The sequence below is a fragment of the Epinephelus moara genome, chromosome 1 (assembly GCF_006386435.1).
Source record: "Epinephelus moara isolate mb chromosome 1, YSFRI_EMoa_1.0, whole genome shotgun sequence".
In the NCBI taxonomy this organism is placed as follows: Eukaryota; Metazoa; Chordata; class Actinopteri; order Perciformes; family Serranidae; genus Epinephelus; species Epinephelus moara.
In genome coordinates this window covers 1,350,808-1,363,886 of record NC_065506.1, presented here as the reverse complement: position 1 = coordinate 1,363,886, position 13,079 = coordinate 1,350,808, and the positions used below count along the sequence as shown (strand labels likewise).

At 43.0% G+C, this 13,079-nt stretch overlaps 1 protein-coding gene across 1 annotated transcript in view; it reads left to right on the top strand.

Annotated features, from left to right (window-relative positions):
- The window catches only part of crtc3 (CREB regulated transcription coactivator 3), a 255,583-nt gene extending 243,012 nt beyond the window's left edge, over nt 1–12,571 (top strand). Inside the window, exon 15 of the mRNA XM_050041221.1 lies at nt 12,187–12,571. Coding sequence (XP_049897178.1) covers nt 12,187–12,311 — 125 coding nt within the window. The 3' untranslated portion in view covers nt 12,312–12,571. The remainder of the gene's footprint in view (nt 1–12,186) is intronic.
- Nucleotides 12,572–13,079: the final 508 nt, after the last annotated feature.

Sequence of the window (13,079 nt, the reverse complement as noted above, 5' to 3'; positions counted from 1 at the left end):
CACGGAGAGAAGGAGTGACCCTCCCCCTCATTTCCTCACTACAATAGAATGGCCATTCTATCCTCTTGGATTTTATTTTGGCGTTTTTACACTTCACTTCCGCTTCCTGTCTGTCCACCGTGCTACTGTGAGAAATGAAAAAAGGAATTTGTAAAAACCAAAATGGTCCGTAATCCGTGGTCCGTGTACCTTTTGTCAGTTTTGATATACAAATAACGGGAAAACGGAAATACCATGGTTTTTCATTTTTACGTTTTAAACAAAAAAAAACTACAAATGATAAAACAGAGCTGTTTTTCCATTTTTGGTGTCTGAATCAAAAAACGAAAAAATTAGAAAACCAAATTCAAATAACGGCCCAATTTTGGTTTCTTCCAATGCCTGTTTTCATCTTTCCTCTTGAAAAGAACGTGAAGAAAAGTAAGACAGGTGAGCTTGCCGGAAGTCCAAGTAAATATGGACCTTTCAAAATAAATAGCCATTCTATAACGTTATGCGAGCACATACCAGGGTAACATCTGAGGAAAAATACATTAATATAAATTAATCAATCAGACAAATTAATAAGTAGGCTAAATAAATAAACCAACAAAAAATGGACCGATGGATACAGGGATTGATTACATGTAGATTGATATTGTGCATTTGATTCATCTACACAGCATGAGTAAAGTCTTAGATTAAGTCTCCAATATCTCAGAATAACACTGGACAATAAACTTACCTTCGACCAGCACATCACAGACATCCAGAAACATAGTCACCAAAGACTCAGTTATCCATAAGCTTAAAGGACTCTATGTTGCTCCACATCTCCTGCTGTTAATGTACCAAAGCATTATTCAATCCATCCTACTGTACTGTTCTACCTGTTTCTATACCATGCTGTCTGTTAAAAACCGGACTAAACTCACATGCATAACTGGCACTGCTGCAAAAATCATTGGTCTTCCCACACCCAACCTCACTGAACTTAAAGGGAAATTTCGGTTTATTTCAACCTGTCTCCTATCGTCCTAAATTTGTTTCAAATGACTAGTGACATAAAAATAATAGTTAGCATGTTAGCCGTTAGCTTAGATACAGCCGGGGCGCATAGTAGCGTCAGACCTGTAAGTGAAAGGGTATACTTCAAGTGCAAAGTTAGTCCACTAAACAAGCTTTTTTTCCACAAAGACCGCCTCATATCATTAGGATAAATGTCAGAGAACATATAGAAAATGACATGTAAACGTGTTGTCTTACCTTATCGGTGTGGTGCCATGTTTGTTTACCATTTAGCTCTGCTTTCCAAAGCGTGGCCGAAATATCGCGAGAACAAGCAGTGATCTCATACCGTGCCTGAAATCTCGCGAGAACAAGCAGCAACAGCTGGAAGGCAGAACCGGACAGTAGCCTGAAAAGTTCATTCATTTATTTTATGAAAGATTTATAGAATAATGGCTGACTTTTTGCCAGACTTCGACTTTGTGGAGGAGGAATTTGATTTTGCAGAGTTTGATGGCCGCCCTTATTTATTTGAGCCAGAATACACTGACGAAGAGCTTCGTGAAATTGAAGAACGGAGGAGGAGAGAGAGAGAGGCGCAACAGGTAGAGGACGAGAGAGGAGGAATGGCTGCTGCAAGGCTGCGTAGCTCTGGAGATTGGTGGTGTACCTGTGAATGCTGTGCCCCAGTGCCCACAGAAGAGGAATGCCTCTGTTGCAAGGAATGGGACCGGTTGCAGCCTTATTTTCAAGGTCTGGATGTGACCGAGGACGAGACACCTCCACCTGGAGTAGTATCCAGCTGGGCTTTATCTAGAGCTCGCGAGATTTCAGGCACGGTATGAGATCGCTGCTTGTTCTCACGATATTTTGGCCGTGCTTTGGAAAGCAAACAGGTCTGATGCTACTATGCGCCCCGGCTGTATCTAGGCTAACGGCTAACATGCTATTATTTTTATGTCACTAGTCACTTGAAACAAATTTAGGACGATAGGAGACAGGTTGAAATAAACCGAAATTTCCCTTTAATAACAGGGCCATCACACGTATCGCAACCTCAATAGAACAGGACTCCACACACCCACTAAACGAACATCTTGCCCTGCTGCCCTCAGGACGCAGGTATAAAACGCTGAGGTGCAGAAGGGCTCGCTTCGGGAAAAGCCTGATTCCCGCAGCCATAGCTGCTCTGAACAACAGGCCCTGTTGATTGTGTCATGTTTATATGCTGTATATGTCATTGCTTTTTGTGTGCTGCTCGCCAGTGTGATGTGTTCTGATGGTGTCGGTGTTTGTGTGTCATTGTTTTTCATACTGAGTCCAACAAGTACAGTGCTGTGGAAAAGAATTTCCACAGCACTGATGATCGGTTGAAGCGAAGTGGATAAAATAATAAAATGATGGGAAATCTGAGCTGCTTGGCGGAGGTCTGCGCTCTTCGAGTGCTTTTCTAGTTTAATTTGATATTTGATGTTTATGGTTTATTTACAACCTAGTTATAGACAGCATGTTTTTACATTTTATTCAGAACTTCACGTAGGCCTACCTGTATGGAAGAATGAGCATGTGTTGATAGTGCGGCAGAAATAAAAATGAAAAATAAACAAAAAATACAGACACATTTGGGTTGTTCTTATCGGATACGATTCAGTGGATCAAGCTAGTGATGGGAATTCCGGCTCTTTTTAGAGAGCCGGTTCTTTTGGCTTGGCTCACTAAAAAGAGCCGGCTCTTTTGGCTCCCAAGTGGCTCCTCAGATTTTTCTTGCTTAAATTAATTTATTATTAACAATAATGTAAAATAAATTACTAATGTAAAAAAAATACATTATATCAAATGTTTATTATTTATATGGCTTTATATACTCTACAGAGTGCTACAAAAAATAAATTATAAACTATAACTATCTTAAACTTTTAGCTTTTTACGATTAAACATTTAACTATCCTAAACTTGTAACTATGTGAAACAACATAGAGAAGTTTACAGAATCACACAACAGAATATAACTAAAGCTGCAGCAGCAGTTGCAGTAGACACACTGGCACCTTCATTAATAGCAGGTTCGCTTGCTGAGCTTCAATGCAAGTCCATCACACTTAGAATACATTCCACTACTCTTCTCAGGTACACAATGCTTTATTCATATCCTCTCGCAGCGGATAAGGAAAAACTCCCCAAAAAAACCCCTTTAACGGGGGGAAAAAAAAAAAATGATGGATGAACAGTTCTCATGTGCCTGTGCAGGTTGTTTGGATATGAGATTTTAATCTTGCAATTTTACCGCTTTTCCTGCTGTATTCATTTTCTCAACTTTTTTACCTTTTCTTTCATGTTGTCTCTCTCTGTAGCGCTTGCTCTCTTTCTCTCTCCGTCTCCCTCCCTCCTGTTCATGTGCTCACTGTGCTATGTGTGTCTGTAACCCCCGCTCCTCCCCCTTCTGCTCACCGCGGACACACAGACGACACCACACATATTGACCAATCACGTGCGGCTTGAACAGAACCCCCCCCCCCAAAAAAAAAAAAATCCAAAGCGGCTCCCAATCAGGGTTGTTGTAACTAAGACATCCGCTGGGAAAGAATATTTTTTTCATGGACCGTTTAGAGTTAATGAGTCATTGCAGACACCGCTAACAGGGCTAACAGCTAACGGTTAGCCCCGCTAATCTACGATAACCATATTATTATTTACAAAACGTGCACACAGAAATAGTAATGTTTGTTNTAGATTTAATATTTAGATTTAACATTTAGATTTAGATTTAGATTTAATATTTAGATTTAACCATTAACATTTAGGTGCCACATTTAATATTTAGATTTAACTATTTTAATATATTTCTAAGTTAACAAATATTGCTGTAAATGTGGTAAAAGGTGACGTTAAAAAATTCACAACACTTTTTTAAACATTGTTTGAAGCTAAATGTGGCAAAATGTTGATGTTATTTTCAGCGTGAGCCACTTTACAAACGGCACCCCATAGTGATCCTAATTGAATCAAATTAGAAATTGGCTTAGTGAGAAACAGCTTTTCCCCGAACACAGTTTATAAAATCCAGTGCCCTAGGACTGTCAACATCCACCTTTGGTCAGCATAGCCAGCTATGATGGACACAGGTAGTAAAGACCTGAGACTACAGAAGTTAACAGAGTCTGTGAAGAGAGTAGCACAGAGAGCCAAACAGGCCTTCCCCTCCAGGATCATTGTCTCCACCATCATTTCATGAAGAGACTTCCATCCTGACAGTTCACCCATATTCACCAGGCTTCATCCTGCACCACATCCTACTAATCCAGCCCAATATCACGCCACGAGGAGCTCTGCTGATGCACTGATGACACCATCCAGCACTGACAACACTGCAGACCTGAGAGAGATCACCTGCTCAGGCTTATATGTACATACCAGATTTATGTGCTGTGATACTTGAATATGTCGTGAACACTATTCATATGTACCACTGTTTGACTAATAAGCCAAGTGCTAATCCCAAACTCCATATAGATCACCACTGTTTACAAAAAATTATTTATTTTCACTGTGTATAAAAGAAAACATCTTACCCAACTTTAACCGCCCTCTTCCAATTAGGACGTTTGTGCCAAATTTGAATACATTCCCTCAAAGTGTACTTGAGATATAGCATTCAAAATAATGATGATAATAAAGGATTATAATTATTTTGCATATGCAATTAATGACTGTATATAAGAAAACCAGAAGTGGCATTAGACACCAACCTGATGAATGGAAGCCCAGAACGTTTGTTGAATAAAGCATTGTGTACCTGAGAAGAGTAGTGGAATGTATTTTAAGTGTGATGGACTTGCATTGAAGCTCAACATGGTTTGCACCATGCTGTAAGTGAATTAATTAAAATTCATATTAAAATTCAAATTTTATTGTATGATGGCTGTACGGTTCTGAAACAGCTGAAAAAAAGAACAAATACAGTTGAAAAAGTCAACATTTTCTGACAATATTGTACTTTTTATTCCACTCCAATTATTTCACAATTTACTTTAGAAAACAACATTTTGCACACAAAACATGAATAATCAGTTTGAGGTTTGGCCTGCTGGTCAGACAAAACAGGTCTCACTTTGAGTTCTTCTTTGATTTGCAGTCAAACCACATATAAAATAGTTACTTTTGAGAATATTTGAGAACTTAAGTAAAGCATCTTAATATGTTGTCTACCACTGCACATAACATAACAATAAAACAATTCAAACTAATCCTGCCACTCTTTCTATGATTACCTCTCGTAATTTATTCATCTTTTGCTACAGTTTCTGTGGAGGGTCAGTAAATTGTGCCTTTGTATTGGCTATGTCCTATTTCTGCAGTCCTGTAAATCATTCTTAAGACCAAACAGCCTACATTAAGAAATTTCTGATGTAAGACGCTAACAGCAGAGTTGGAACAGAAGAGACATGCAGGTTTGACTCTGAGCTGAGAGTAAATGATGAAGGTATAGTGTACAGGTGGTGCTGTGACTGGCTGGTAACTGAAGCCTGATATACTGAATCGTGTCCGATAAGAACAACCCAAGTGTGTCTGTATTTTTTGTTTATTTTTCATATTTATTTCTGCTGCACTATCAACACATGCTCATTCTTCCATACAGGTAGGCCTACGTGTGGTTCTGAATAAAACGTAAAAAAATGCTGTCTATAACTAGGTTGTAAATAAACCATAAACATCAAATATCAAATTAAACTAGAAAAGCACTCGGAGAGCGCAGACCTCCGCCAAGCAGCTCAGATTATCCCGCCATTTTATTATTTTATCCACTTCGCTTCAACAGATCACCACCAAAATTTTATCATCTGTTCCTTGTCCCATTATCAACCTTTCCTGAAAATTTCATCAAAATCTGTTCAAAACTTTTTGAGTTATTTTGCAGAAAAACAAACAAACAAACAAACAGACAAACAGACCAACGCCGGCGAAAACATAACCTCCTTGGCGGAGGTAATGAATAGTATTAAATACATCTGCATCAATAACCTGGAAAATAAGCGAACAGTTCACAAAGAGACAAACCAGGCATACATTTAAGTACTCATACTGCCATCTACTGGTGGAGAGTCAGCTTAACCTACTTCCACTCTGTTTTGCTCAGGCAACAGCGCATTACGGTGTAAACCCAGTTAAATACCACTGCTAACAGTGACAACTCGGCACACACAGTAATTGCTGGTTAAACTCTATTGCGAACTGTATTGCACCAAAAAATGCAAATCATTAATCTAAGACTTTACTCATGCTGTGTAGATGAATCAAATGCACAATATCAATCTACATGTAATCAATCCGTTTCCATCGGTCCATTTTTTTGGTGTATTTATTTACTTATTAATTTGTCTGATTGATTAATTTATATTAATGTATTTTTCCTCAGATGTTACCCTGGTATGTGCTTGCATAACGTTATAGAATGGCTATTGTATTCTCTTGGCTTTTATTTTGAAAGGCCCATATTTACTTGGACTTCCGGGAAGCTCACCTGTCTTACTTTTCTTCACGTTCTTTTCAAGAAGAAAAATGAAAACAGGCATTGGAAGAAACCAAAATTGGGCCGTTATTTGAATTTGGTTTTCTAATTTTTTCGTTTTTTGATTCAGACACCAAAAATGGAAAAACAGCTCTGTTTTATCATTTGTAGTTTTTTTTTGTTTAAAACGTAAAAATGAAAAACCATGGTATTTCCGTTTTCCCGTTATTTGTATATCAAAACTGACAAAAGGTACACGGACCACGGATTACGGACCATTTTGGTTTTTACAAATTCCTTTTTTCATTTCTCACAGTAGCACGGTGGACAGACAGGAAGCGGAAGTGAAGTGTAAAAACGCCAAAATAAAATCCAAGAGGATAGAATGGCCATTCTATTGTAGTGAGGAAATGAGGGGGAGGGTCACTCCTTCTCTCCGTGTGTGAGTGTGGGGAGGGATTCCCACATACCTGATGATTGATGACTCTCACCTGTGCACGCACCTGATGTCTGATGACTCTCACCTGTGCTCGGGAGGCTGGAGGAGCACGTTGACTCAAATGTAGACAGAGTACGGCTGGACGGCGCGTGGAAAAAGAAATAAATAAAAATGTCTGAGGCAGTGAAGTGGGAATAACCCTTCAGGCAGCATGGTTGCCCCAGTTGCACCCCCCCAAGTCAGTTCAATCCCCCGTCCAGTGTTCATGCTTGAAGTTTTTACTGGGGTGGGGCGGGAATGGTCTGATTGGGTAAAGCAATTTGAGCTAGCTGCTAATGTAAATGGTTGGAATGATTCTGTTAAACTGAAATTTATGTCCTTGTTACTTTCTGGCCATGCACGTGAGATGCATAATGGAGTTTCTGTTGAAGCCAAAAGCAACTATGCCCTGTTGAAGGTAGCCATGACTAGATGTTTAGAGCCTTGTCATAGCGATGAATGGAGTAGGGTTGCTTTTGCAGAAAGGAGGAGGTTACCTAACGAAATGGCTCAGGAGTTTGGTAATGCCCTACGTAGGCTAGTGGCTAAGGCTTACCCTTCTGTAGATGATCATACTCGAGATATGTTGGCTAAAGATCAGTTTGTTACTCATTTTGCTGCTGGGGACTTTCGCATTAGCCTCCGCGCTACAAAGCCCAAAACACTAGAATCGGCAATTCACTTAGCTACTGAAATGGAGCTCCTTAGAAATTTGGAGCAAACTCATACTGCTCCTGATGCAAGAGTTAGGGAAGTGATGGAAAGCACTAATAAAACTGAGCAACGCTTTGAGGCTTTGTTAGGAGCAGCGGAAGGGCTGCGTCAGGAGGTCAAGGCGATGCAGTCGGTAGTACAGGTACTGCAGAGGTCCTCTAGGACAGTAGCCCCTTCCCCTGCCTCCTCTTGTCCTCCCAGGAACCCTGATGTTGAGTCTGAGACTGGTCCTGGTGATATCCTCCGGCGTAGAGCTCGTAACCGAGCTGGTGTGTGTTGGGAGTGTGGGTGTGACAGACACCTGCCCATATGTGCAGGAAAACTGAAGGGGGCGGGTATAGAGGGCCAACTGCCTGCCCCCTCACTTGTGTCTCAGACAGTGGCCTCTACTAATAGGAAGGGCAGCCATGTAGCTGTTAAAGTGGGTGGGGTTGACCTCCTTGTGTTAGTGGACAGTGGAGCTGATAGATCCGTGATCCCTAAGAAATTGTAGACGACTATTACAAAGGGGGGATGTGAGCTGACTCAGTATTTGGGAAACGTATCTGCTGGTAATGGGGGGGGCATGTGTATATCGGGGGTGTGGCAGACAGTTTGTCAGTTTTACTCCCTAGCACTAGTAGCAGAGTTTCTAGTTGCTGATGTTCCCTCCAGTGATATTTTGCTGGGTTTTGATTTTTTGTCCAAGTACGGGGCAGTGATTGATTATAAAGAGAGAGTCTTTCGGTTGATGGGAAAAACCTTACCCTTGTTGTTCCAAGAAGATCCTGCGACACCACGTACTGTAGTCATAAAATCTGATACTGCAGTCCCACCCCAAAGTGAGGCTATACTTCCTGGTGTGGTCACAAGCCTACTCCATGACTGTGTAGAAGGTATGCTGGAGCCTTCAGTGTCATTGTCTGATCATTGCAATGTTCTGGTGGCCCGGGTAGTTTGCGAGGTAGAACAAGGCGTTGTCCCAGTTCGTGTGATGTTACAGATGAGGAGCTGGTGTTAAGGGAAGGCATGAAAGTGGGGACTTTGCACACAGACATTGAGGTGGGAGGGGTCTTAGAGGAGGTTGAAGGAGACACTAGGAGCATGGGGCCCATGTCCTCCTGGTAGGTAAATTCCCTCATTAAACAGTTAGATCTGGATCAGAAAGGGTTGGGGACTTCAGAGCAGCAAGCTATTCGTATTCTGTTGTACAAACATTTGCCTGTTTATAGTACAGGTGATACAGATCTGGGAAGGACCCCTCTTGCAAGGCACAATATTGATACTGGTGATGCCAAACCTGTTAAGTTACATCCACGTCGTGTTCCTCTCCATCTACAGGATGAGTGCCCTGAACATATAAAACAGATGCAGGCAAGTGGTATCATTCAGCCTTCATGTAGCCCTTGGGGTGCGCCGGTGGTCCTTGTAAGGAAGCGGGATGGGGGGCTTCGTTTCTGTGTTGATTATCGGAGGCTTAATGATCTCACCAGAAAGGATGCCTACCCCCTTCCTAGGATTGATGATGCTCTTGATAGCTTGCGTAAAGCTTGTTGGTTTTCGACCCTCGACCTTGCCAGTGGTTACTGGCAGTTGAAATTGATCCCAAAGACAGGCATAAGACAGCGTTTGTAACTCGACAGGGGTTATTTGAGTTTAATGTGTTGAGTTTTGGCCTGTGTAATGTGCCAAGCACATTTCAAAGGCTCATGGATGTAGTCTTGGCCGACCTACAGTGGACCACTTGTTTGGTCTACCTTGATGATATCATTGTGTTTGGCCGCACATTCATGGAGCATCTGTCTCGTTTGGATGAAGTGTTGCTTAAGCTGTGCCAGGCCAACCTCAAGGTGAAACCCACCAAGTGTAACCTGTTTTCCACTCAGATACAATATCTTGGCCACATAATTTCAGCAGAGGGGGTTAGAGCAGATCCAGCTAAGGTGCAGGTTGTGAAAGAGTGGCCAGTACCTAAAATCAAACAGAAGTGAGAAGTTTTGTAGGGCTAGCATCATATTATAGACGGTTCATAAAGGGGTTTGCAGAAATAGCCCGCCCTCTTCATCAGCTGACAGAGAAGGGAAAACGTTTTAAGTGGTCAGAAGCTTGTCAGAACCTTTTGAACAGCTCAAGGGTAGGTTGATCTCAGCCCCAGTGTTGGCTTATCCAGATTCTGCAAAACCTTTCATTTTGTATACAGATGCCAGTGATGTTGGTATTGGTGCAGTCTTGTCACAGGAGCGAGATGGGGTTGACCATGTTGTAGCCTATGCAAGCAGAGCTTTAACAAAGCAGGAAAGGAAGTATGCTACCACAAAAAAAGAGTTGCTAAGTATGGTGACTTTCACCAGGTACTTTAAGCACTACTTGATAGGGAAGGAGTTTATATTGCGCACGAACCATAACTCTTTCAGGTGGCTACACAACTTTCAGGGCTTGGAGGGTTGGCTAGCTTTCAATATAAGATTGTCCATAGGCCAGGGAAAGCACATGCTAATGCTGATGCCCTTTCTAGGCTACCTGCTTTTCTAAGTAAGGGCCCAGAGGTCAGCCAGACTGAAGTCGCTAATGCAGGGCAGTCCCTCCAAGATTCATGTGTGTGTACTGTGCAGGAGGGAAGGTCTAGAAAACAGGCAGGTCTGGATTGGGCTGATGATGAAATAGCTAAGGCCCAGAGGGAGGATGCAGAACTACGGCTGTTGATTGACAATAAGGAAAGGGGGCTGAGCCTTCCTGAAGATGCAGCCCTACAAAAGTATGCCCCTGTGTGGTCACAGTTACAGGTTAGAGATTTGCGTTTGGTAAGGGTACCTCCCTCAAATTCAGATGCTGCATCTCAAGTGCAGGTGGTCCTCCCCCAAGCTCTGATCCCCAAAATTCTGGCACAGTTGCATGATTCTCCTACTGGCGGCCACTTAGGGATACAGAAGCTGCAGGGGAAGGTGAAGGATTGCTTTTACTGGTTGGGGTGGTTTGGTGATGTCAAACAGTGGTGTAGGCAGTGTGTAGATTACGCCTCCCGAAAGGTTCATGGTCGCCCCCTTTGTGCCCCACTTCAGAAATCGATCGTGTCCCGGCCATATGAAAGGGTGGCACTTGACATTCTAGGCCCTTTGCCAGAGACAGTGGGTAAAAATAAATATGTTTTGGTCATAGGGGACTATTTTTCAAAATGGACGGAAGCATTTCCCCTGTCCAACCAGGAGGCTCACACTATTGCTAAGGTGCTAGTGGAGGAGTGGGTCTGCAGGTTTGGGGCCCCACGTAGCATTCATTCAGACCAGGGGCGGTCTTTTGAGTCCACTTTGTTCAAAGAATTGTGTCAGCTTCTAAATATTCACAAAACAAGAACTTCACCATATCACCCCCGAACTTGTGATTTCCCCAGCTGTGGGAATAAAAACATCGCCGGCTCCCAATTCCATCGGTTTCCTGTTACAGATGTAACCCGTAGGCAACTTTGGCTTGTGTCAATTGGGATGAACCTCGCTACCAAGCCGGCGAGGGTGAAGCAACTGCGCGTATGTCAGGCTCACTTCAGCTGCCCACAGATCCCGACGGACAGAGAAAACGCAATTTCCGCACTGCTGTGCCCAAAGAGAGATATATTACCTAATACCAGTCTATATAACGATGTCTGTAACTGATTGTCTGTAAAACAAAATGTTTGATTGAACTAATAGCCTGTTGTGTTGTGGAGAGTACATTATACGCGGCCTCGTTTTACCGTCGGCATTTAGTTTATTATATTAGGCTAACTGCTAAATCCATGACATGAGTAATCAATCACATAGAAATGTGAATTCATATGTGATTACGACCAGTCTCTGCTTTGTTCTGGTGGTGGGTTAGCCAAAGTTGCCTACGGGTTACATTTGTAACAGGAAACCGATGGAATTGGGAGCCGGCGATGTTTTTATTCCCACGGCTGGGGAAATCACAAGTTCGCACCATTTTGGTATTCCTCTGTTTACGTACAGCAGCTGACGAGGGAGTGTCATGAGCCTGAGCCGGTGTTTGCGCTGTAGTAGTAGGTATATATAGGGCTAGTACATCTTTGTCCTCACTAATAATAGCCTGCTGGTTCTCTGTTGGAAACAGCTGATGAAGTTTTCGTTAGCTGTTGCTATCCTGTGCACCTGCACGGCGTGGTGATGAACTGTCTAATTGATTTCTGTTGGCGTGCTGTCTTGCGGGCCTGCACGGCGGAGTGATACTGGCCAGAAAATAGTCCCAGTTGATAGCAAGGTCTGACGTAATGCGGGGATGTTTTAAAATTATTGAAATAGTCTAACAAAACACATGGATACTTTTTTGTAGCTTAAAACCTTTTGGTTACATGTCCCCCTTATATCTTAAAACTACTTTTTCTCCAGTAAGCTACGGGCCATTTCTCAGAGCAGGAGGCTCGTTGACAGTAGTGACACCATCACATCAGAGCTACAGATGGTCAGCGTTTCACACAACTTCATGTCCAAAAACCTGAACTATCCCTTTAAACCTTATGTTTCTTCCTGCCCAGGGCCGTCTCTAACCCAGGATGACGGTGTATCCGGCCCAGGCCAGGTGGAGGGGAGTTCCCCTGTGTTCCCCTGCACCGGCCACCCCCTCCACCAGATTGTGACACACCTCTTCCGCAACCTGTAGTGAATGGAAACGAGCAAGGAGCAGCAGGATCATTGCAGAGCTTGAGTGCTGCGGCAAGGAGGGATGAGACTTCTGGAGGCAAGGAATATGGTCGAGCAACAGATGGCTGCGATGGAGGAATGGACACTACGGGGACCTTGAAAGGACATCGAGGGACACAGTTGCTTCCGCCTGGAGAGGGGGGCCCTCAGTGTGGCTCTGCACGGGGAGGACGTCCTGTGCGTGAGCGGAGGGCACCTGTTTGGTTGGGTGATTATGATGTGACATGTTGACTCAAGGACGAGTCCTCTTCGTTAGGGGAGGGAGGAGTGTAGTGAGGAAATGAGGGGGAGGGTCACTCCATCTCTCCATGGGTGAGTGTGGGGAGGGATTCCCACGTACCTGATGACTGATGACTCTCACCTGTGCATGTACCTGATGTCGTCGCCAGGCCGGCGAGATAAGTTAAACTTTAATTCTTAATGTTATGTGTTGTCTTGGAGTTTTGTTATAGTGTACTCATTATTTGTCTTATGGTAGATTTTAGCGATTTGACACCCTGCCGGGGCCCCATTTAGAGGCAGTATTTGTGACTCTGTTAGCCCCCTGCCTCCCCCTATTGGTTGGAGTGGGTTTGACCTGCCTACAGTTTGGAGCGGTCCATATTGGTTGCTGTGCATTTTGATATTGTGTTTTAGAAGTGTGTAGAGTGTTATTTTGCTGTGCTGTGTGCAGTGATCTTTGTAAGGTGTGAGCAAAGTTATCTTAATTCACTTGCAGTGTTGTGTG